This window comes from Lissotriton vulgaris, chromosome 4_1 (genome assembly GCF_964263255.1).
Source record: "Lissotriton vulgaris chromosome 4_1, aLisVul1.2, whole genome shotgun sequence".
Lineage (NCBI taxonomy): Eukaryota > Metazoa > Chordata > Amphibia > Caudata > Salamandridae > Lissotriton > Lissotriton vulgaris.
The window spans coordinates 1,818,094,793-1,818,120,454 of record NC_141691.1 but is presented as its reverse complement, the minus strand read 5'-3'; the positions used below and the strand labels follow the sequence as shown (position 1 = coordinate 1,818,120,454).

General features: G+C 41.0%; 1 protein-coding gene across 1 annotated transcript in view; it reads left to right on the top strand.

The window, feature by feature from the left end:
* The window catches only part of CSMD3 (CUB and Sushi multiple domains 3), a 2,596,150-nt gene that overhangs the window by 2,512,232 nt on the left and 58,256 nt on the right, over positions 1-25,662 (top strand). Inside the window, exons 67-69 of the mRNA XM_086918068.1 lie at positions 3,392-3,550; positions 13,079-13,191; positions 15,401-15,488. Coding sequence (XP_086774194.1) covers positions 3,392-3,550; positions 13,079-13,191; positions 15,401-15,488 — 360 coding nt within the window. The remainder of the gene's footprint in view (positions 1-3,391; positions 3,551-13,078; positions 13,192-15,400; positions 15,489-25,662) is intronic.

The window sequence follows — 25,662 nt, the reverse complement described above, 5'->3', positions numbered from 1 at the left end:
CGAGCAGATGTGCATTATGTGCTAGAAACAGAAAAGAATGTTTGAAAAATATACTATCGATGAGGCAAGATACACTTGAAGTGTAATAGAGAAGAGAACTTTGGCAAAACTGAAAAAAGGGAAAATATGAGCGCAAGGGCTGGCTGAAAAGGATTTAGCACCTATTTATAAAGAGAAAGGCAAGGTTGTTTAGTGACCGTAAGCAATCTGATCATTCAAAAATACGTGATAGCTATTGAAAAGAAATATGCCTTTTCTCCCTTAGGCCACTGTTTGTATCTTATAATGACGTGCATATTTATTTTTCATTTATTTTCGGTTCTTATATAGCACTGGAATTCGATCTCCGAGGAGATATCTCCGCGCTTTGTTTTTTTTTTCCGAAAGCAGGACTAGAACAGTGATATCTGTTGGCATTACTGGAGTTACTGAGTGGAGAATAGGTACGTCTTCAGACATTTCCTAAATGTGGATAGGTTGGAATTTAGTCTAAGAGTGAGGGGTAATGAATTCCAAATAGTGGGGCCTTTGTATGAAAGGGCTCGACCTCCCTGTCTCTCTCTTTTGATCCTGGGGATCCGGAGCAAGGCTTGATTTTCTGAGCGTAGGGTTCTACCTGGTTGATAAGGTTTAAAGATTTCAGGTAGATATCTAGGGCCAGTTCCAAACAAGCATTTATGGATAGTACAGCAGATCTTAAATTTTACTCTCTGGTGAATGGGAAGCCAGTGTAGCTTGTTTAGTATGGAACGAGAGGAAGATCTGGCAGGGGCATTGAGAATCAGCCTAGCGGCCGTATTCTGGGCTACCTGTAGCCTCCCCAGCTGTTCCTCATTAGCAGATATGAGTAATCCATTGCAGTAATCCAACCTGCTAATTACTAGGGTCTGCACTAGTGTTTTCCTATGGTGATCTGCTAAGTAGGGGAAGACCCTTCTAAGTAAGCCAATCACCCTCATACAAGTTCCTGTGACCTGTATGGCATGGTCTTTAAGCACCAAAGGTTGGTCAAGCTTAACACCCAGATTTTTTACGTTTTCCTTTGGGCATGGGGCCGTACCTAGTTCAGGGGGCCACCACTCAGGTGACAAAAGGAGTGGGGCATTTCCAAAGAGCATGACCTCTGTCTTACCTACGTTACATTGTAGGCAATTGGAGGTCGGTTGTGGCACAGAAAATAAGTTATAAATAAAATTAGGCAGTTACATTGAAGTGTATAAATGCTCAGGACCTAATTTACGTGGCCTTTAACTGCACTTTTTCACTGCCGGAGTGGCGCTTTTTTGACGCTCCGGTGGCTCAATGTGCAGCAGCATATTTACAAGGCCAGGCAAAGCTACTTTACATGGCATTTCATCGCCTTACAAATATGTGAGGCTTTCACGCAGAACAGTGTATGAAAGGGGCGTTTCATGGGTGTTGAAGTGAGTGCATCTGTTATCCGCCCAAATTGTGCTTCACACCACTTTGTGTCAGGGTTTGTTCCTCGGGTGGGCAGTTTTTGATGCAAGCACCCGTGGGGGGAGGTTGCAGCAAAAAGTAACACTTTCTTGACGCAGACAGCAAACAAAAAATCTCCACACTTTCCACATATTGCATGTGTGCTGAGTTGCAAAGCATGCATATGGTTTGGGGAATGTTTCAGAATTTTTCTAGGCACAGTATTCTGCACTGGAAGGTTATACTTTCAGTGCAATTCCTATGCTAGGCAGGACACACTCATCTCTGCACAGTGGTGTAAAGTGAGTGTGTGGTGCTATACAGCCTTTATAGTGCACTGGCACAGAGATTGACAGCAGCATCCCACCATTTTTAATAAATGTGACTGTGCTGCTTTGCCCCCTGGGCCAACTTTGGTTGCTGCCTTGAGTTGTGCTAAAAAGAAAATAAACCAACTCCTCTGCAACTGTCTCACTAAGAGGCGCTTAAAAATCCAAAACATGGCACCTTACTTAGATGTAAAACATTTGGAATAATTATAAACACTAAAAGGGGGTTTTACTAATCTATAAGTGCATCGCAGAACAGGAAGGAAATGTCCTCTGCAGCCCTAGAAGAAGAGCAAGGCACTGCCATAGATATTAAGATATGTCGCTGCTGTTCTCTTGCCCTATGCTGGTGCTCTATCAGGCAACTTAGCAGCACACAACCCCTTTGCACCATATTGCAAGAATGTCTGCACGATCCTAGCAAGGGTTTTTGATGAAAGCACGCCCTTCCAGTGCTGAAATGCCATGCTTTAACATACTTACACTTATTCCCACTTTCTATGTGTGCTGTACAGTGCAGCACACAACCAAGGTTTGAAAAGTTTGAGACATTTAAATAAAGCTCCAAACTTACACCTGCCTGAAAGCGGTGTCATGTTTTGGGACAAAAAGCTATCAGTTTTAGTATGTAGGGCTTTGCATCTAAACTTATTTCTAGTTGCATGAGAATGCCCATGCACTTTTCATGGGAGGCACCCTTTGATTTGATTACATTTTATAAAGCGCACCATATGCCCAAGGGCGTCTTCATGCTACCTATGTAGCGAAGAGAGTGAGAGCTGCCTGGGGAAATTTTTACCCTGGAAGGGTAAATAACCAAGTTCTTAGTGATTTCCTAAAGGCCAAGAGATCAGGTTGATTCCTCAAATTCCAAGGTATTTGGTTCCAAAGACGAGCAGTGGAAGCTTCTGCCACCCCAAGATGCCTTGACAAGGAACCAACACATTTGACACAAACGAACACAAAGCGCTAATTTTCATTACTTATGGGCTACTTTACTGCACAAAACGTGGTTGGTGCAGCAAAGTGGCCATAAAGTACAAAAAAAATCCCCAAAAATATTTTGCACCAGAATGCGTCGCAATACTGTAATGATGGAGAGTGTGAGTAAATCTTGGCCTACATTGGTGATTTCTTCCTTGCCTTCGACAAACCTTTTGTGGACGTTCATTTGTTCAGTTGAAAGAAAAGCAGACCGCTCAGGCGTTGAGGGCTTGAGTGCATTTTACTGAATAACCCTGAGCTGCAGCAGTCAATGTTCATGTTAGTTTACTTTCTAGCAAGCAAAGTTGTCTATCTAGAGGTCTGTTTCTTCTGTGTAAGAACTATCAAGATCACAATATTCAAATCATATTTCATATCAAAGGATTGGATGTACCTCAAAACGCTGGTGTTGCAGCTTGATGATATTTTGTGCAGGCCGCTAAAAAGAAAAAACTGTTTTTGAACTGCATCATTAGTTGAAAATGTGAGTTGCCTATTGTTTTTTTTCGTCTCAAATTCATGCTTTCAAAACTGTATTATTTTATGAATGTGTCTGTAATCTGCAATTTCCCCACATTTTATAGTACTTCTCTTTACACCGCCTCGCCGCCAGTAACATGAGTTTCTTATCTCCTTAGTTCCAGATGATGTTTTTGCCCAAAATTATATCTGGAAAGGATCTTACAACTTTAAAGGGAGGAAGCAGCCAATGACCTTGACAATTACTAATTTCAACGCATCCAACGGAAGAGTAAATGCCACGCTCATGAACAGCAACATGGAGCTCCTGCTCTCAGGTACGGCGCCCCGCAGGGCACAATTTTCCTTTTCCTCGAGTCCTCATTTCGCCCGGTTTTACTATCAAGGGTCAGGGGCCGGTGTTATTTTCATCCTGCATAGACCGTCCCTCGCAGCTCGCTAGTTATCAATCCCACCGTGACCAATTGCTCACCTGGTCATTTCCTTGGTATATTGAAAATTCGAGCCTGCCGCATTTATTTCAGTGACATATTGGCGTTGTACGGATTTTTAATCTCACCGGAGTCATTTAATGTCCTCCCCGAACAGCAGCTTGTTTCTCCGAGATTATTTAGAGTACCGCGAAAATTGCTTGCCAACAGATAAATCGAAGAAGTTGCAGGAAGGCCGGAGCGCGGTGATCAGTATTCATTGTGCTTCGTAACACTTGGTCTCGGCTTGAACCCTGCAAGATATGTTTCCCGCGTTATGCCTAAATTGTCCATTCAGCTAAAAACATTCTTTATAGCGCCATCTTGTTAATTAACTATGTCTCTTTCGCTTAACCTTGTCTGCTTGCACGCGATGATGGCTGAAATATGACCCTGCTCATACCCCGTACTTACAATAGGACAAGGTCCTGTGTTAGCATGGATTGCAGCCTTTACCCTGCGAGAGACAATCCGCCAATCTCGTGCTCAAAAGCGCAGTTTGTGTAAAGACTCCTGGGGCCTCATTTATGAGGCCGTGCGTCACTTTTACGCCGCCGGTGCGCCACTTTTTGTGACGCATCGCAGTGTAAAACATGCCTCCTGTTGCGCACTATTTACAAAGCGACGCATTAACGCATCTAAGCAGATGCGTCACTTTGTAAACTCCTGCGCTACATTATACCTGCGTCAGGTATATTGTATGCAGAGGGGCGTTCCCCCGCAACAAGCCCCGTAATAGTGACGCAGTGAAATCTATGAGATTTCACTGCGTCACTTTTAGGACGCTGTTGCCTCAAAATCTTGCGTCTGCCTCACAGCAGGCGTAAGACTGACGCAAGCCCTTTCACATGGGGCTTTCCCCATGTGAAAGGACGCATTGCTGGCGTTGCGTCACTTTTGTGACACACTCCAGCAATGCGTCACTTTTGCGCTTACAGATACCTCAGTAATATTGACGTATCTGTAATTCCTTGCGCAATGATGCGTCATATTGTAAATATGACACATCATTGGAGTCGCAAGGAGGTCGCAATGAAAAGTGACGCATCGCTGTTTTCTCGCAGCGATGCGTCACTTTTCATAAATGAGGCCCCAGAGTCCTATATGTTGTTTCAATGATGTTTTTCAAACACATTAGAACGAGTTCCCTTTTCCAGCTGCTATGCCAAAACCTAGGACTGCAAATATAAAAATTAAGGGCTGTTTCCGTGTGGAAGATTTTACGTTTGGAAAACCATGAGAGTTTGTTTTGAGGATTTGTAGGTAAGGAGAATGGTGCAATACAGCTCAGAGAGCGACAGGAGCCCCACAGCTGTAATTAAGATTTTTCATTTTACACTGTACATTCAGGAGTGTGTGGGCAAGACCATCATTGAGAGTTTTGCATAACATAATTTGGGATCTTTAGAAGAACTGTAGCTTTGTTTACTTTGAATTAGGAAGCAATTTTACTGCCACCTCCTAATAATGATGATGGCATATTAAACCCTAAGGACTGAGCCTTTTGTTGGCATTGTGGCCAGTTTGTGTTTTTCCTTCATAGTGTAATTTCCCGCGCTTTTAGCCAGGTCATTAAGTATAGGGATTCCCAAGTGTTGGGGATTATATGAGAACTTCAGGATTGTGACTATCCTAGAGGACCTTGAGACAGTGTGAACAGTGCACTGCAAGAAAAGGTGCATGTTTTCTTCTAAAATAGCATTCATAAATGGCTTTCTATGTAAAGAACACAGTCTTTCCAGTTTGTAGAAACAGGCAGATAAAAAATCACCACTGTTTACAGTTTTCTTTTTTACGTTTTCTACCTGTTGGAGAAGCAAGTTTGAGAACCATGGATGAGTCCAGGAAACTATACATTTCTGACAACACTAAACATTCTGAAGTTAGGAAGAGTTAATTTGTATACATCGCTCAACATTTGGTCGAATTGAAAAATAGTTGATGTAAAAGGGGAAAAATGTAGGCATGGACCTTTTTTATGCTGGCAAAATCTCATACATTTTCCAAATTTCTGTCCATTCACAGATGCCAAATTTCGCAATAGTTTTGATTCAAAAGTAAGAAAATGTCTTGCGGAAACAATAACTCCAGCCTAGTAAAAAAAATTCCACAACCTCGCTCCATCTTGGTATTTCACATGACATTTCAACCTGAGATGTGCCCTCACTTCAGTTGTAATGCGAGATACTGATCAGATTCTTTTTGCACAATATGCAAAATCGGCTCTTCTGATTGCAGGGATATATGAAGTTTGCAGTTTATTTAAAAACATATAATACCCAAAGTCCACAGCTGAGCCCTGGCAAACAAAGATTTGTCATTTTTTTAAAACAATTGTCACGAAGTATAGCTATGAATTTTATAAAATCTATCCAAGTATCTAAATTTAGGTATCATGGGCCATTCCTATCATTCCAAGTTTTGCTTTACCTATAACGTGAGCTGATACTTAGTACTATTTTTCCATAAACTTCTTTAGTTGACAGTCATAACAGGAAGCAAAAATACAGGGGTATGTAATAGAAAATTGCAATATTTTACGATTCTGCACGATTCTTATGAAAAGACAAAAATAATGGCCATATAAAAGGCATCTAAGTTCTTCATGAAAAGTTTTATTTTTTGGTATGTGTGATGCTGCCATATTTGGTGCCATGATTGGCCTGCTTACAAGAAATCCTATCAACTTCAGACTTACTGCAGACTAGAGACCTAGGAGAGTCCAGTGTTGTGTCTTGTGTAGATTCAACCGTTTTTTGTCATCAGCATCACAATTAAACATAAAACTTTGGTTACAAAACACATACTCATAAAATGTCTTTAACAGGAGGGTCTATCACCCAGCATATGAATAGTTCCAAAAACAAACCATCTAGAGGGTTTACACATTCTTCTAGAAAAGGTTTTTTTTTTAGAATTGGGTAGTAGCTGTGTCTGCCCAGAGTAGTAACATTTTTTTAAGGAGGCCCCCCCTTGCTAGTTGTCTGGGACTAGGGGGAATATATGTAGGAATTATGGGATGTCCCGCTTTTGCAGGTCCACATGACCTGTTGTCCAATGGAAGAGTTCTGTATGCCTCTGAGTACTGGGGGATCTAGTAGGGATTTAGCAACAATATGCAACAAGTATCTAATATGCACCTAATACATAGACAATCAGTAAATGCTTCAGATATAGGGTGACATTAATATAAACTAATACAAATAAATTCTGGTAAAAAAGTGTGAGTTTATTCTTTTTTTCATACAGATTGAGACCTATTGTAATATTAAAAACAGCAGTAAAAACAGACATATATATCAATGAACATAGTTTTATACAAATGAATTCAAAATAAAAATCCGATACATAACAACAAGAATCACAGGTTAAGTCGACGCGGCGTTTCGGTTTTCCTTATAAGACACCTTCTTCAAGACCGATTCTTTTAACACTAATCCTTATATTTGAGTCCACTTTAATTTTTAGTGGTATATAGTGCCCCAGTCATGTACGATCTGTTGTCATCGGTTGAATTTTGTTCAGAGGCTGTCTATCTTATTTAATCAGATGTCTGGCCTACCACACTGAGCGAGGGAGCCACCGTTGTATTCTGCATGTAGAGTTTCCTATTCTCTTAGCGTCAAACCGCTGCAGTCAGTTGCACCTATATCGGGATTTGCGCAGAAAGTTTTTCGGGGGTTTGTCCTCCCGTTCTGGTTCTTTTATCCCACTGCACTCGTTTTCAATAATTACGGCCTCCCTGCTCCTCGTCACAGCGTCGCCGGTTCTCGTTTTAGCTTCAAATGCGGTCGTGCCTATTTCTGAAGCATTTACTGATTGTCTATGTATTAGGTGCATATTAGATACTTGTTGCATATTGTCCCATATATCCCCCAGTACTCAGAGGCATACAGAACTCTTCCATTGGACAACAGGTCGTGTGGACCTGCAAAAGCGGGACATCACATAATTCCTTCTGCCCAGAGTAGACCAGTACACAACCCAACCATCAATTCATGGGTGTCATCAGGACAGAGTAGATTGACGTTGCGTTCTCATAAGTATCCTTCCACGTCCATCAGGTATGTTGTCACATTGTGTTATTGATAAGCAACCAGTGTGGTATTGAAGCTCTCGGTGTGGGTATATCTACATGTGTTTGTGGTTCTTTAGGTTCAAAGTGTATGCTCCTGACACATCTTATGGTAGTTCCTCGCTGTCAGGTTAAAATTGTATCACATCACAAAGAAATGAACCAGGTCTAGAGGAACGGTCATCAATAATCCCAAGTTCAGGGGGAACATTTCTAATGTTGCATCTTATACCTGCCTCCCTCCTCTGCCATTAATCAAGCCATCAAGGTTATATATAGTGGCAGGAATTCACACAATATCTGGATGGTTACATGGGGAACTATGACAGTGAATGAAAGTGCTATGAGTCTCGTAGCTATGCTATGCTCGGCGATGCGTCCCATCTGTATTCAATATCACTACAATGTATCCTCAAATGAATATGTAATGTAACGTTCAATGAGCGCGGATTAATGGAATCGTATTCATTTGCATGTTTGTGAAGAACCATTCCATAATGTGAAATGAGCTCTCATTATGGGGTAAAACACTCAGATCTGCATTCCCTGGTGTGTTCAGAGGCTGCTGCTGCTGCTTGTAATGATAAGCAATATCTCAACATAGGAATGGGCACTCTTCCAGAGAAAATCAAGTGCTGGTAGTCAAGTGTCTTTTCAGGTCCCTGGTGTCTGACGAACATCTCCACCTCTCTGGCATTGACAGGTAAACAGTAAAGTACCAGGACGTTTGAGAGGCAGCTGTATCCTCAATGAGTGTGAAAGCCATTTCACATGCTAGTGCGTGTGCTCTTCAGATAAACTAACTCCTCGTGATCTAATGGTACTGTCAGCTCCACTAGGGAAAGCATAATGGGATAAGCCCTCTTTCTCTCACCAAGGGTGAATGAAGTGCCATGCATGCTGGGAGTTGAGCATTTTCCCGTGGTGCTCCACCTATGAAAATCATCCGTGCTGTCCACTGGTGGATTCTTGATAGGGCATAATTCTCCGTCAGTGATCCCAGGCAGGGAAGAGATCAGCCTTTCCACCTTTCAATTTCTTATCAGTAGACAGGGAGATGAACTGTGGGCCATACACCAATGATGCTGCCATCTGCTGGAGCCAAATTTCTCCTTCACATTGCTGGATGTTGATTCATGATGGGGCACAAGGAATGCACTAATGTCATCAGTCCCATAAATAAGGACTCTGAGCTGATGCGGAAGTTCTCAAGTTCAGTCCCCAATTGGGGGAGGACATTGACATGTCATGTGTTTGAATACCAGAGTTATCACTGTTAAGATGGAACTTCAATATCCTTTACACTTAAGAGGAAACGTTTTAACTATTTTTAGGTCTCGGCTTGGCAACGCATGCGCTGTATCAGTGAGACTTAAAGTAATTCCGTGTAATTTCTCCTGTCCCTTGTGATTGGTTTCAGTCTAGCATTGCTGTTGTTTTCTTGCATTCTGTTGGCTGTTGATCCTATGGTAACTTCCTTGTAGTCCTGAGGCAGCGGTGCCTAACTACAGTTTTCCTCCGCTTCCCTGGCACTTAATTGCCTGCAGTGCGCCATCTGTTTTTTCAAGGCAGCAAACTCCTGCCCCCCTTTCTCCTCCCTTCCCGGTCACCTGAGCCACAAAATAGACGGGCACCTCAATCCCCGGTCCTCTCACATCTCACAACAGTGCCGCACAGGGGCGCCTCCTGCCTCTGATCCCAACCCTGGGTGCTTTGTGCCGCAGGAGCCGCTCAGATGTCGCATCCTTGAATCCTGTTTGTTGCCAAGATGTGCTCAGTTTGGAGCCGTCCGGAGACCGCCCCCTGCCCGTGATTTCCTCATGTCTGGCTCGTGGTGATTCACGGAGATGCTGACGCAACATATCCTTTCCTCTTAAAATCCACTGAGGGCTACCTGGGTCCTGGAAAGCAGGGGGACCCCAGCAATGCTCATGGGACCACGGTCCCCGCCCAGGAGTGAGACTCCCTTCAGCGTAAAGTGGTGCTACCTGCAGGACGTCATTAAAGACAAGGGTTGGGACACCGCTAAAGTTCATGGGCGCTGAGGCAGTCTGGGTCGAGCGAGCACTCTAATCTGTGGGAGGGTCTGTGGGTGATGCCAGCTTTATGGGAGCTGGGGGGGCAAAGGCCGTTCACACCTTATCTTTCCTATCCTTTGTCTCCCTGCCTTTAGAGATACCACCCGAGCGTGCAGGCAATCACCCCTGTAAACCCGGACACCAAAGAGCAGCTGCCCCTCCCCCTTCTTTTATTCCATACAAATCCGACTGCAGGTAGAGATTCACTTTTATTTTATTCAGTAACACTTTGCGGTTTAAGGGGGGACGATGGCAACACTAGCCCCAGTGAAAACGTCATTATTTTTGAACAAAGGAGCAATAACCTGATCTCCCTGGAGATGTGAAGAAGAGACAGGATGTATTGAAGAATCTTTGATCTAGTGCAAATAGCAAAACAGAACAAGTCAGTTTTTCGCTATGTTTAATGATAGCGCACTTGAAAATGATTACTAGAAAGGTAACGCCCGACCATTTGACAGGCCGATTCTTACACGCATGAACTGAAGTGGGAGCCATTGCTTACACTTTAGTTATATTAATGGATGAATGTATCCTTGTGTAATGTAACTGGTGCTCATGGAAAGCGATTCAATACCTCCGGGTCGAGTTCGCACTATATAAATCTGCAACAAAAAATGGATTATAAATCAATGTGCAATTACAATTTAAAAGTTACAAAACCATTTGTAGTTCATAAAGGGTCATTTTAATTTTCATCATCGTTGATACTTAGAAAGGGACAAAATATGTTGCCTCGAGCTTAGTCTCGGCTTTCACGTTTGAAAAGCTGTATACACCTGATCAGTTCATTATTATTTAAACCAAGCGAAATAGCTTCATAGTAATTTTTTTCTTATTTATTTATTTTGGCATGGTTGAGCAAATACCATTTCTGCGTTTCCTATCTTACAAGTCAAAAGATTGGAGCAAATAAATGTGAACGCTTCTGCCCCAGTGCAAAGTTATCCACAAACGACACTATAAAAAATGCAGCTCAGTTTGCACTACTTTTGCTACTTATGTAATAAAAATAAAGTGCAAAAATATTTTGTCTGAAACAAAGTATTGCATTTCCCATTCGAAAAGTGGAATACGTTTCCACCTATCCACGTATGTCTTCAAGGCATCTCTTGATGCTACTGTATTGTAGCCAGAACCATTCTCGGCTCTTCCTATTTAACAACCAGGGAAAAAGTCTGCCCACCTTCTCTAATTGTTCCAAATCATAGTGAGCGAGACAAACTGCTGCATTTGCTGCATGAATGGTGAGGGATGTGCTGTAGATATTGTATCCCCCCTCTCTTTCTCTGAAGAGACCACCTGAGCAACTGAGAGAGAGAGGAAGAGTCTCTGCTGCCTGGCATGAACAGTGTCTGCAAGGCACAGCTCTCCCTAAAGCTACCTGACCAGATTTGTTAGGGCTCCACACTAAGAATGAGTAAGATTTCTTCTTGCTACAAAGGTAAGCTTACATTTTAGACTCACCACAAATGCACACAAAGCCTGCTAGAGCATACTTGTAACTACAGAGTAACCCCCACCATTTACTTTAAATGGAACAGATCAGTAGCATAAGGCTTCCTTAAGCTGTTAATCATATCTCCTTACTATAAATAAAATTATCATCTCATTTTCAAAACTAATATTACTACTTGGGCATTATATTTATTGTGACTAACACATGGGCTGACTGAACTAGTTGTTTTACTTCGAACACACTGCAAGATGAAGCCTCAGCTCCTCAAACTTTGCTTCCCCTTCAAAGTCACATTCAAAGGGAGATTCCTGGCAATTCAGTCGGCTCATAGTAGGTTCTGGCTTCTTTGGTTAAAGGAACTCTGGCAATGGTTGTCATGATGTTTACCAAACTGGCTCAGAGTACAACAGTCCATAATCGAATAGTGTGACATATGTCAAAATCTAAAACTTGTGAGAAGGTATTCAGAAAACATGTTTCAAAATCTCCAGAAATAGGTGAATGTGAATAAGCCCTTATAGTATGGTGGATAAAAGGGAATTACAATGACACGAAGAAACTGAGGTTCCTATTTCTCTCTGTATGGCAATTGTTACGCACATTGTCCATATAACAAAGAAGCAAATAGGTGCTCAATGATACTATGACATTATTATTTATTGTTACAAAATGCATCCGTGTAGATTGATAATACAAGAAAGCTGTTCAGTTCCAAAGTCAGATTGTACGCTTATTGAATGCGGACAACCCACTATGGGGGTAGGAAAATCACCAAAGGTAAATAACTATTATGTCCCATGTTCTGAAAAGTGACTCCACGTACCCACCTGTGTACGAAGAGGAAATAAAATCACACTTCTACCATAAAAAAACATCTCTCTCTCTCTCTCTCTCTCTCTCTCTCTCTCTCTCTCTCTCTCTCTCTCTCTCTCTCTCTCTCTCTCTCTCTCTCTCTCTCTCTCTCTCTCTCTCTCTCTCTCTCTCTCTCTCTCTCTCTCTTGCTCATATCTTCTGATACCTTGCTGAGGCTACTCCTAGGAAGCATATCACAAGACGGCGGAATGTGGTGCTCTACTGGGGAACATCAGCGTAAACATGCAGTCCCAACCAATGGCTCAATATTTAAAATGCACAACATGAAAGTAAACTGCAGGCTAAACAAAACAAGCATTGGCATAGCCAATAGGTCTCGCCTTTGGGACCTTATACATATTAGTTATGCAGCATAATATCCTTGATGCAACAACATCCACTGTTGCATGGTTAAACACTTAAACAGCCCCAAAGGGGAGACCTATTGACTATGCCAATGCATGTTCATGTTATATTTTGTTGTAGAAGATCCATGTTGTATTCTAAATTGAACACACACAATGCAAATGCTCAGTCATCTTTAGAGACATTCATGTATACATAAAGTCTCTTTGCAAGCGCTTGTAGTTATTATCAAATTTAGGCAAGCAAATGGAGATGAGGCATTTTTCCAAGGTCATACAATTGGAGCATGTATGTCTTGGATTCCAGATTCCTTGGAGCCCATGCTGGTGACTTACTCGCAAAACACATTATTGGCATAATAACAGTTTAGATAAAAAAATGTGTGCTTAGGTCATATTTGAACATCAAGAAACCATGTCTATCAATGTATTAAGTGTATTACAAGCCTGTCTCAATTGAATGTTTTGTTTCTGACATATATGTATGACTAATGGATGGGAATTTACATGGTAACCTGAAACAGAAACTGTTCATTTTGTCTACAGGCGTTTACAAAAGCCAAGAAGCTCGTCTAATGCTTCATATAGTTCTTATAAAATCTCCTGCCCACACTTCAGTGAGCAAGATGAAAGAAGAGAAATGGGCCATGGATGGTTTTGTAAGTATAACTTCACAGACATTAGCAGTTACCATGAAAGAGTGGATATATAATGCCAAAAGATGTAAAAGTTGTGGAATAACTACCTCATGCCGCTTGGATACTTATAATATTGGCTTCATTTTCAGTTTGCATCTCCCACAATTGTGAAAGATAAACAATGCTCAGAGTACATGGTGTTTAGAAATATTGTATGCAATCATGTTTTTCTAGAGTATGTGTAGGCAGGAGTTAAATCCAATAATAAATAATATACTCAATAGATGAAATACATACATGATACAGTGTCTCAACAACTTCTTCCAGGTAGGGTAAGAAAGAATGCATTCAAGGACAGGCCTTTGCTTTCATAAAATCTTTGCTCCAAGACAAATCTCGGGTGGTTCATCTCCCGCAATTTACATCTATTGCCAAAAACGATGTGCTATGGGGTCCAGCAGGGCTCAGTTTTGAGCTCTACTTTATTTAACATATATTTGGAACCACTGGCTAAATTAACTGAATCTTGGGGCCTACAAGTGATTTCTTACACAGATGACACTCAACTTCTCCTGTGTTTTAATTAAAAACAAGGATGAGGCTCTGACAACATTTGAGCAATGTCTAGCTAAGTGGATATACTTTAACTGTCTCAAATTGAACTTAGATAAATCTAAAATTCTTGTTTTTGGGTCACACTGCCTTCCTGATCACAGTAGATCATGGCCAGTTGAACATGGTCCCTGCCCCAGGCCTTCTTCTTCCACAGTGAGAAATTTGGGGATAAAATCAGACACTAATCTCTCTTTCTTACCTCATATCCAGCACATTTCTTCTCTGAGTTTTGTTAAGCTAAAATCTCTCAAAAGAATGCTTCAATTTGTTTCAGTACATACTTGAAAAACTACTGTGCACGCTGTAGAAGCATATACATTGGATTACGCTAACAGCTTGTATTTGGGCCTTCTTGCCTATCTGATCTATCAGCTACAGAGTGTACAGAATGAAGCTGCAAGACTTTAAAAATTCCAATCTGCAATCCATCTCTCCACACTTCAAACTCCTGCGCTGACTTCCAGTGGTCAAACTTATCCAATTGAAGACTATTACATTCACTTTTAGAGCTCTATCCTTGAAAGTCCCTATCTACATAAGAAAAAGGATCAAACCATATTTTCCATCCAGATCCAGTGAACTCACTCAGGCATTTCTACATGTCCAAAACGTCCCTAGAAACAGAAGAGGGAGCTGATCCTTCTCATTCCTTACTTCAAAACATTTGGATATCCTTCCCATTTGCATATGCCTGGCCCCCTCTGGGTCCATCTTTAAAACGATTAAAGACCTTTATTTTTAATCATTCCTTTTTAAACCTTTTTTGATACGTACACATTTTTATTTTCCGTTAGCGCCTAGAACCTTCTTTTGAAGCTGCTCTGCGCTGTATAAATGGACCGTTACTATTATTTATATATAGAACAACAAATAATTGCATTACGAGACTGCAGAGAATATTGTGCTGTGGCAGCATAGCAGACCAGTCAACACTATTTACATTTTCTAAAGTAAAATCCCAAAATGAGGAATCTATCCTCAGAAAAATGTTCAATGAATGTCCCCTATGCTCTGTGTGTTTTCTTCTAGTGTGTCGGGACACTTCCACTTTTGTTTGGTGCTTCCATAGTAGCTAAGGAAGTCCGAAAGTGTTAAATAGCTGATAGATGAGGCATCAGAAGGCCAATCCAAAATAGGCCATGTATGCCTATCGTTTCCACATTGCAAGCGTTTTCCTAATTTAATCAAATATTAAAAGAATTTGCACTGTTTGGTAAAATATTCCAAAATGTACATTCGGAAATTCAGATATGAGAGTGACTTGGACAAACCTTCAGGCTCAAATCAGAGCAGAAAGAACATGGTTTCAAACATATTTTTATAATTTATTACAATATATTCTTTCATGATTTAAATGTGCTTCTCAAACGTGCTGTCTATGTGCTAACCGTTACTCATGCTGCCGAGTATATGTAATACATATTTTCGATAGGAAGCAACATAAATGAAAAAAATATAAAAAGCTAGACATTTTTGCCCTTCATTTTGCTATGTATACTTAGCAAGCAGATTATGTTCATGTATATCATTGTCACTATATAAAGTTATGCTTTATATTCTTCCCAATGTCACATTTTGTTTGAGTCATATTTCTTTCCATATCTACTATTCATAGGTTTCTGCTGAACCAGATGGTGCTACGTATGTCTTTCAAGGATTTATCCAGGGAAGGGATTATGGGCAGTTCGGTCTTCAAAGATTAGGTAAAATACGATGTTTCTGGTGATAATATGCTATCCCATTCCATCTCCCTTTCTTTTTCAACTTTCTCAATTCCCCTTTGCCCTTTCCGGTTCCCTTTCACTTTCCCTTCCCCTAACTCCTCCCCTTCCCCTTCAGCCTCACCTACCCTTTCCTCTTTCCCTTCCCCTTTCGCTACCCCTTTTCCTTTCATTTTCCCTTCCCCTTTCCCTTTCCAATTCTATTTACTCTTTCCCATTTTCCCTTCCCCTTTCCCCGTTACCTTTTTCTGTTTCCCCACCCCCTTTGCCTATCCCTCTCCCCATCTCTTCCATTTTCCTTCCCCTGAAAATGTTTAGACACTGGTCTGAACAACAACTGAACAGAAGCAATGGTGCCACATAGAAAGTAGGGGGACTTAAGCAAAGACTTGGGTGTTAAGCAATTTCTGAAATATCATATGTGGATTTGTCATAGAGTGAGACTCTGGGACACTGCTCCAAGTATTATCAGCCTGAACCGATAGGTTCAAGCCCCCTTTAGAAGTGAATTTGAGGGGGGTATTTTCCAAAATTGAAAGATCACATCATTTGGAACAGGTAATGTACCTGATTACCGGTTTCGGTAGAGATTGTTCATGCGGGGTCTGCACCCAGTTGAATCGTCTTTTGAGATGCAGATCCTGAATGGACTGTAGCATTCTTGTCTCTGCAGTCACTCAAAAAAGATTGTAGGGAGAATATCTTAGAGTGAAGTGCAGTAAAATGTGTAAAAATGGCTGGCAGCCCACACAACTACGACACAATTATACTGGATTATTTGCAGTGTTAACAGATGAAGTTGGGAAATATGGAAACATTTTTATTGCACTTTTTTTTGCAAAGACAAAGTCATTTCCAAATTAACAAAAAAATAACTAGCTCTAGGGTTGTGCCTAAAATCAAGTGCGAGCAAATAGTGAAAAGGGCTAATTGACATTTCATATCGAGGATAGTAAGTTCTAGTCTGTCTACTAGTAATAATCAATACTTATTTCTGAAGCATACCCTTACTATGTCTAGGTTAAATCGGACAGGTTGGAAAATACCTGGGTTAGAGATTATCATTGACATTTGGCTGGCAATGCCATTGAAGCCTTGCTAAGAGGAGGAACAAGAGAACAAAATGCATATGACACTGGGTTCAGGAAATGTGGGGTCACTGAGGGGCCCCACAGCCGATGTGTCCAGTCGAGGAGGAACAGGCATAAACAAAACTTTGACTACATGCTCTGAGGTATGTAAAACTACATTGGACACTTCCTATCTACCAAGAAGGAAGCCCCTGTCTAGAACCGCAAAGGTCAGCCAAACTGTCTCATGTGACCTGTAAGACCATAGACTCCACCATCCACAGGACCGAGCATTCAAGATCCCCTGCAGGGCTGTCTCTATCCATTTGTCCAGATCTAAAACATGACTGCAGAAGTGTTAAGACAGAACACTGAGTGGCACAAACTCCTTCTAGCAGTAAAACCGCAGCCATTTTGATGAACCTGGGTACAACAAGAATGCCACAAATGAGCTGGCAACATAATGGATAATTGGGCCTCGACTGGTCTATATTGTAAGATGTATTTGTTTCTTGGAGTTTTATATAGTGCGAATTTGACCCAAAGGTATCGGGTATCAGAGCGCTTTACATGAGCACCAGTTTTGTTACAGATAGGCACATGAATTTTTGTTAAGCAGGGGAGATGAAGTGATTTGCCCAATGTTGAGCATCGTTGTTGAAACTCAAACTAGGTTCCCCAGTTTTGAGGTCCACCGCCCTAGCCGTTAGGCCACATCCTCTCCCCAACTGTATGTAAGGGACAATGCCAGTTTTCAGACCTAGAGGCATGATACCAATCAAACTGCAGCATAAGTTCCAAAAGAAAAATATGGTCTTTTAATAGGCAGGTGAGGTAGGAAACAAGCAAAAAGTCTATGGGTGTATTTTCATACCAATTATAAAATCTAAATTGAATTAAAGTACACAAATAAAATAGGAATAGAAGGGAGAGCCACTAGAAAAGAAGGAGGTGCCACATTTGGCTCAAAGTGCCCAACTGTCAATTTCAATAACCTCTGTCTTATATATTGTTGAGATTTTATCATCAACTATGTTTACTTTTTCATGAGGACTTCAAATATGCAGTGCAGGCACTTGTCATCTCCAGACTAGAATATGGAAGTGCTACTTTATGCGGACTACCAAAACTTAGTTTAGCCCCTATCAGAGCTTCGCTAAATGCGGCTACGAGACTCATCACGGGTTCTAAGAAAACCAACCACATTTCACCTGACCTGAAATCACTCAACTGGCTACCCTTTGAGGAAAGGATCCAATTAAAGATTGCCTGTATGACCCATAGAGCTCTTCACTTCAATACCCCTCCCTACCTGGCAAATAAACTGGATCTCTCTGGGGGCTCCCGGCCCACGAGGAGCACCGGCACCTTACGGCTCAAGCCAAAGAAATTCAATAAGCTTGAAACCTACAACCATACATTCTCAGGCATTGCCCCGAAAATCTGGAACACCCTTCTAGTGGTGACAAGGCTTATTCCATCCACCTTTGCTTTCAAAAGGGAAATGAAAAAACTACTAATGAATATGGCGCTGATCTAGAAACCTTGCTACTCAAACCTCAAGACTTTTTGGTTGTCCTAGCTGTAACATGTCATATGTGGTGACCTATTGTTCCCTACCTTAATGTCCCTTTTGCGCTTGATGTATATGCTGCAATAGCCTGCTACCTATTGCCCTCAACCATGTAAGTTTTACTCTTGTGACACATTGACCCACTTGTAACTTGGTGTGTCTCTTTGAACTATATGCCTTTCTCTTAGTCATCCTCTCTGATACCCACTTGGGTCATGTTCGCGCAAGACAAAACTTACAAAATAAATAAATAAATAAGATCTTGGGAAGGGAGGAGGTCAGAAGGGATCAACTTAGTATTTAAATATAGCAGAGACAATATCGATTTGAATTAATCAGATTTCACAATAGTGCTTTTTTGGCTTTTGTTATAGGGTTGACTGTCATTACACCTCATGCCACCACTCTCAAACTCTAACCTTATCTATTGTAGTTCTTTACACTACACATCTGCATAGCCCTCTCTGTAAATTCATCTTCCTCATTCTTTATAATGTCTTTGACTGGACCTTTGATGATCTCCAACACAGCTGTAGTGGATGGCTTCCGCCAAGCAGGACACCCGCCAAAGACGATACTTGAAAAATACTCTACCTATTTAATTTGAACTCTTCACCTATTTTTTATATCCTATTTTAAATCATCTTACTCAAGCTGAATGATAAAAAAGGCATTAGATGGTCACTGGTCTGTATAGACTACCTTCTCCAGGAAATGTACAGTGGACGTAATCAATTTTTTTGAGTTTTAATACAGCGCTATGACCAATCCTGTAGTATCAATAGCGCAACACTGTCCCAAGACCAAACTCATGTAGTCCACTGAAAGGCTTCAACCAAGCCCAGGAATACTGGACCAAAGCTATCCAACTTTCTGTAGAGTCTTGTTCTATGTAAAGAGCCAGAAAGCATATTCCAACTCGTGGAGATGAATAAACATTTTCCTCATTTGAAAGTCATATCTGAGAGACTACACATTTTTCCTATTACCATTCCTCTTCTGTGGGTGATATCGCCAAAAGGCATTCTTAGATTTCCTTCAGTGGATGTGGATGTTCTTGGTTTGCGAACTTGAACGAAAAGCAGATAGACCAAGGCAGTCCTCTTTTAATGGTGTCACTCCTTGTGCTTAGAATGTGTCCTCCTTTATCCAGTCTTCATTTGAAATTGTTAAAGGCCACAAGTTTACATGTCTCATTTGATATTTAGGACATTAAAAGGATTCTTTACATATCTCCATTTCTGGCAACCTACTTATCTATGTCAACATCGATATTGGAGTTAACTGGGCACTTAACTCCAAGCAGCATCTAAGGGTTAGCTCTTGTGGTTTTCTATTCTCGCTTAAAAGCTAAATATTTAATGAGGGATTGCGGCACACATATTCCCTGAAGTTCCGATGAACAGCTGTAGTCATACCAGAAGCACACATTCACCGCGTAATGTATACAGCTTCACTTTAATGCATACCCATGGAAAAAGTGTTCCAGCTAGTGTTCCTGCCACATGGATTCCTATGGGATCTATGTATAACACAGGTTCAGGTTAGATTAGGTTACATCATGTGTTTACTTTTTTTCCATCAAAGAAGTTGCAATAAGTATAACTTGTTAAATAGCTAGTTGCTTTCATCGTTCTAAATATTTCTTTTCACCCTGGTCCCAACCCGTTAGTTCGAATCATTTTGCTACGTTATTCCCTATGTCCTTTTAAGGGCCTTTTGCCAGTTGAAAAGTCGTTTATGAAAACTGATTATGAGGAAAAATTATGCTGGTCAGTATGCTGTATCACAATAAATCAGCCAATTGTAATTTTAGTATTCCACAGCATTGATACTCTGGAATTAATTGCTAACTTTACTTAAAACAAGCACTGGCAACGTCAAAATGCCTCAGCTGTAAGAAAGACAAACTATTGACTTTGTCAGTGCTTTATTGCATTGCACATTGAAGGGTCTTGTATAGTAACAAAGTAAGCATTTTACTAAATGTTTTAAAAATAAAAAGTTACAATACTTTGCTTTTTTACAAAGACTAGTTAGTACAAGCTCCTAAAAATTCAGCAGTGAACTATTAACCAGAAAAACTTCTACACACTTACATTTATAGATGTAATTATCAGTAACCAGAAACAGATCGGTTCTTTTACACAACTTAATCATGTCTCAAAAAACATAGGATATGCAGCAAACTAAACACTGTGAGCAGCGAATACAGGGCCCGATTCACAGAATGAACTTAAGAGTCAATCCTAAATTTACTACTATTTTGGTATTCACAGAATGCACTTACTACTTTTGGGATTCACAGAATGCACTTACTACTTTTGGCATTCACAGAATGAACTTACTACTTTTGGTATTCACAGAAGTTAGGATTTTGTCTTAAGTTTGTCTTAAGACAGACCTAAGACAGACTTAAGACAAACTTAAGACAGACTTAAGACAGACTTAAGACAAAATCCTAACTTCTGTGAATACCAAAAGTAGTAAGTTCATTCTGTGAATACCAAAAGTAGCAAGTGCATTCTGTGAATGCCAAAAGTAGTAAGTGCATTCTGTGAATACCAAAATAGTAGTAAGTTTAGGATTAAGTCTTAAGTTCATTCTGTGAATCGGGCCCTCAGCCTCCTTTCAGTGTATTCTAAAACAAAACAAAAATCAGAGTTCTCTGAATGTATCTTTCACATTTTATTACAGCTGCAAGTAAAGCAGGGACTTTAAACGCTTGGTCAGTTTCACTTGGTTGTTTTCTGTGGCACACCTTGAATCAAGCTTTCAATGGGACAGATCCTGCCATTTCTCATACCCAGCAGTAATTAAAAACTGACTTTGAATTGGATCCCTATATTCAGGCCCTTCATTTTACAGGCAAAAACGCAGATGGTTTCTCAACAACGATTGTAAAAAAAAACACTACAGTAAAGTAGCCAGTAGTAGGACCTCTGAGACCACTGGTGGGCCTGGGTTTTATTTTCTATAACACAGCTGCTGTTCTAAGCAATTACTAGGGGTAATATTACTGAAAATACCAAGGTGTGGAATATGGGAGACCATAGATGTATAAAGCAAATCACAAGTAACAACCGCCACACAAAGAACAAAAATGTAGAAAGATGTTACTTTTGTCAAAACGTACCCAAATATTCCATCATTGTGTCAGCGCCATGTATCTATAGATTTCATCATTGCACAGTTCAAAGTGGGAATGTAATAACATTTGCCTTAAACCTGCTGTCTTGCTGTACTTTAGGGAAAGCTCTAATCAGGGGCGGCTCCTCCGTAATGGCGGAGGAGAGTCACCCCACACCCCGTGCCAGCAGACGATAAATAAAATGATAATAACCCAATGTTATCATTTTATGTATGCTGTCTGAGCCCTTCAATACAATAGGTATAGGGCAATGCCAGGCCGGGCATGGCAGAGAGATGGAGTAGTGTGCACTCATAAGTGAGAATGTGTGTTTGGCCGTCCATCCTAGGCGCACATATGTTTCACCAACTGGCTGTGTTACAGAGCCAGGTTGGAGAAAGGCCACAGGCTCCAACTCACCATCTGAGCAGTAAAGGAGGTCACTCAGACCAATCCTGGCGCTGCTCCCATTTGAGAGCAGCATCTGGATTGGGTGTGGACCTAGGCCATGAGGGCCAATCCCCTTCTAGCCGGCCGAAGTCAGAAGTCACGAGGCAGGGCCAGCGGAAGCTGAGCAGCATATAAAAGTATTTTTTATTTTATATTATATTTTCTTTCTTTCCCCCCCAACCCTCCTCCCTCTCCACCACCAGCCACCCTACAACTTTAGGTTGGCGGCAGCTGCCCACTGGCTCTAATAGCATTTATCAAAAACCTCTTTCTCCAGGGAAACTGCAGTACCGTGGACTGTTATTAGGGACCACTGCAGTATGCTGAAATATCTTAAGTTGTTAACAGAAGTCTTATGAAAAGACCTAGAAAACCTAATGTTACTGTCATTTTACCCATGGGGATCAAACAGAGGGGGTGGACTAAAACACATACGTTTGAACATTCACCTACGCAAATCTAAGCATTTTTGTTTTTCTCTGCACTATATGAATATTTCAATGATTAGGAATGTTGCACTTTAACTAGATTCTGGACAATATTTGTCATATAGTTTTGTACAAGTTGCCCTATCATTGGTATGATATATGAGCAACTTATATATAAAAACTAAACAGAAAATATTGTTTAAAGGCTGAGCTGTTTGGCTATGTCCTTAAATGCTTAAGGTAGTTCAAGCTCTGTTTTCGTATTTGCTTGTGTGCAGTGATAATGAGAGATATGCATGGATACTTGGTAAGTGAAGAGAGAAAGAAACGTCCTGGCAAATCATTGGTGAGGAGATAGAGGTGGGTGCAGTGTTATTCACTACTCAGCTTTCACAAAACAAGATGCATTACCTTAGGCTGGTACAGTATCTTGTAGCAGGCTGACGTTTTTTAATTGATTAGTTGAGTTGCCTATAGTTTTCCGAAAGTATCTCCTCAATCTTTGGTCATAAGACAATTATGAACAAATCCATTGTGATTTTGTTTAAGAATTCAAACCACAAACAATTGCATAGCTTTTTGAGTCCTAAATTTAAATTACTTTAGCTTGTTATGATAGTCATTGACAAGGATCTGAGTGAATCTCCTTAACAGTTTTGAAGAATTTGCCCTATTGTTGCAAGAATATATTGGTGATTTATATACACAACCAAAACTGAATGTATAGTTTCAGGTATTAACTAAGTAACTATGACTTCTTAGATGCTTAAGACAATTCAAGTTCTGATGATGTTTTGTTTTGCATCTTTAGTCATCACAAGCTGTGAAGAAGAAAAAAGTAGCAGTCAATGAGGCAAGATTGTGGAAAAAGTGAAGAGGGTAAAAATACCCTGGTGCGATGCTCAGAGAAAGAAAAGTAGGCATTATGAGGAACGCGGAAAGAAACGAAGGGCATAGTTAATTAAAACTCTGAGAGCGTATGAGCAATAACAGGCGATGAAAGAAGAGAGAAGTAGAAGTTGATAGACACAGAGTGTGAACAGTGATTTGGAAGATAGTAGATGGGTGGAAATGGAGGAAGACACAAAGAGCTAACAACTGGAGAGAGTAATTGGGTGAGAATGCTTTCCATTTGAGTGCTAAAAGTTGTATAAATTAGAAACAAACAAAATCAACAATAGCTCCTGACATCAGATGCAACTCATCGAATCTGATTGCTGTGAAACCAAAATGCTACTGGTCAGGACAAACACAAAATAGGATGAAAAACAACAGACAACAATGCCATCAAATCATGAGCAAGGGCCTCATCCAAAGCCCATGCCAAAGATGCATTATGAATTTGAATGAATAGGTCTGTCAAAAGACATTTAAAGCTATCTTTCTCCTAGGACCTAAAATTTGCTTTTTTGCATGTTACTGCTTTCAGATTCTTTCTTAGTGACTTGGGGCATTAGTTAAAGTATGACAGACTTCACACCTTCTTACCAGGTGAGTGGATTGATGTACGCCACTGTCCTGGCATGCTGAGTGTCTGGCCTTCCAGCAGAACTGCTCTCATGATGGCTTTACTGAAGGCACTAAAGCAGTGCTGTTTGGGCACAATTTTCAGTGTGCCTGCACAGATTTTTTTTTCTAAATGAACTTACAAAGTCATAGTTAGTTGCTAGAAACAAATACTGTTAGACTACGAATCTTTGGTGCAGTTTTCCCAGTCTTTTTTGCCTCTGGCTCCTGTATTTTTGCTTGTATGCTGGACTTCGTTTTTACTGTTTTTTTTTTTTAACTCAGGGCACTTTAGCACTGCGGACCAATGCTAAAGTGCATTTTCTCCCTGTTCAAATTGTGATTATTATTGGTTATCTATGATTGGCATATTTGATTTTCTGGTAAGTCCCTAGTAAAGTGCACTGCGTGTGGCCAGCACATGTAATCAAATGCTACTAGTAGGCCTGCAGCACTGATTGTGCCACCCACATGAGTAGCCCTGCAAACATGTCTTAGGCCTGCCACTGCAGAGACTGCAAGTGCAGTTTTAAACTGCCCTGTCGCCCAGTACCAAACCTTCCCTTTTATTACATTTAATGCACCCCTAAGACAGGCCCAAGGAATCCCCATTGCTAGTCTGCAGTGTATGTCAACGGTAGACATGTATCGGTGTCTTTTACATGTCCTGATAGTGAAATACTGCTAATTTCGTTTTCACCATTGCAAGGACTTTCTCTCCCAAAAGTTATCATTGGAGCTGCTTTGTAACCCCTTACAAGTGTAACTTTCAATTGGGAAAATATATAGATTTGGAGTTTGGGGTGCGTGCCTGTGAAATCCACGTCTGGTGTAGACTGACAGTTAGCCTGCTTGAGCATTCACTCTAGACAGTCAAACAAAGGGAGCAGAGGTGTGCCCTGCATATCCTGATTGCCTATCACCAGGTTGAAGAGCCTTGCTGAGGGAGAGTGGGGGAAGGAGTTGTCACTGACACCTGAATTGGGTTGTACCTGTCCTCGCAAAAAGCTGCCTCCAACCCTCTGTAGTGTGTCTGGAGTCAGGTCAGGGCAAGGCAGTATCTGCGCACAACAAAGACTATCCTTTGAAGCATGCCTAGTACAAAGGCAAAAAGGAGTATAAGTATAGGACCTGGAACCCCACATTTAAAAAAAATGTCTGACTCAAGAGGAGATTCTTCCAAGAAGAAGAGATGCAAAAGCTGTATTAGGAGAACTGCCACTTTGCTTTCTGCTGTGTTGTGCTAGCCTGCTGCTTGCTGCTTCTGTTTTGGGCAGAGGAAGGACTGTGCTGTACTTTCCTATCCTGCTTATCAAGGTTCTTCAAGGGATTGTGTGTGCTTGCCTCCTATTGGAAGTCTCAGGGCCATCAAATATTTCTTCTCCACTGAACCCCTCTGCTGCGAGTTCCAACATGACTAGTAGTGCCAATTCCATTTCTGGGCCCATGGAGGTAATTTCGCTGCATAAGGACTGAAAGTTTATGCATTGCCCTTCAGCTCCGGTTTTTCTCACTGCAAGCTTGCTGTGCGATTGAAAAAACAATGCATCACGGACTGCAGCAGAAGAATCAATGTCGTGCGTTGAGAAATCACAGCACCCCGAATCTTGAGCACCGTGTCTCTGACGTCCGAGACCTCTGCTTTGACTTAGATGCAGGCCTTGATGTGCGACTAAAGGAATCACCTGTACACGACTGTGAAAATCGACTGTTTTCTGCTGCATTTATCTAGCGCCCCTGTATTTTCCATGCATCAGCACTTGTGTGCCAAGTATCCAGCAAAGCCGTAAGGAGCCTAAGGCTGCATGTTTGGAATTTGACACATCACTTTTCCTTGCAGTAAGGAATTGACGCAACACTGACACTCCATTCCCCTGGGACTCAAGAAGCAATGCATTGCTTGTGTTTTTATATGCTTCCCTTCTCTGCTGCTGTATTTTGTCTCAGATTTTGCAGCATCAAAGTAACTTTGTGCTAAAATAAATGCATCCATAGAGTT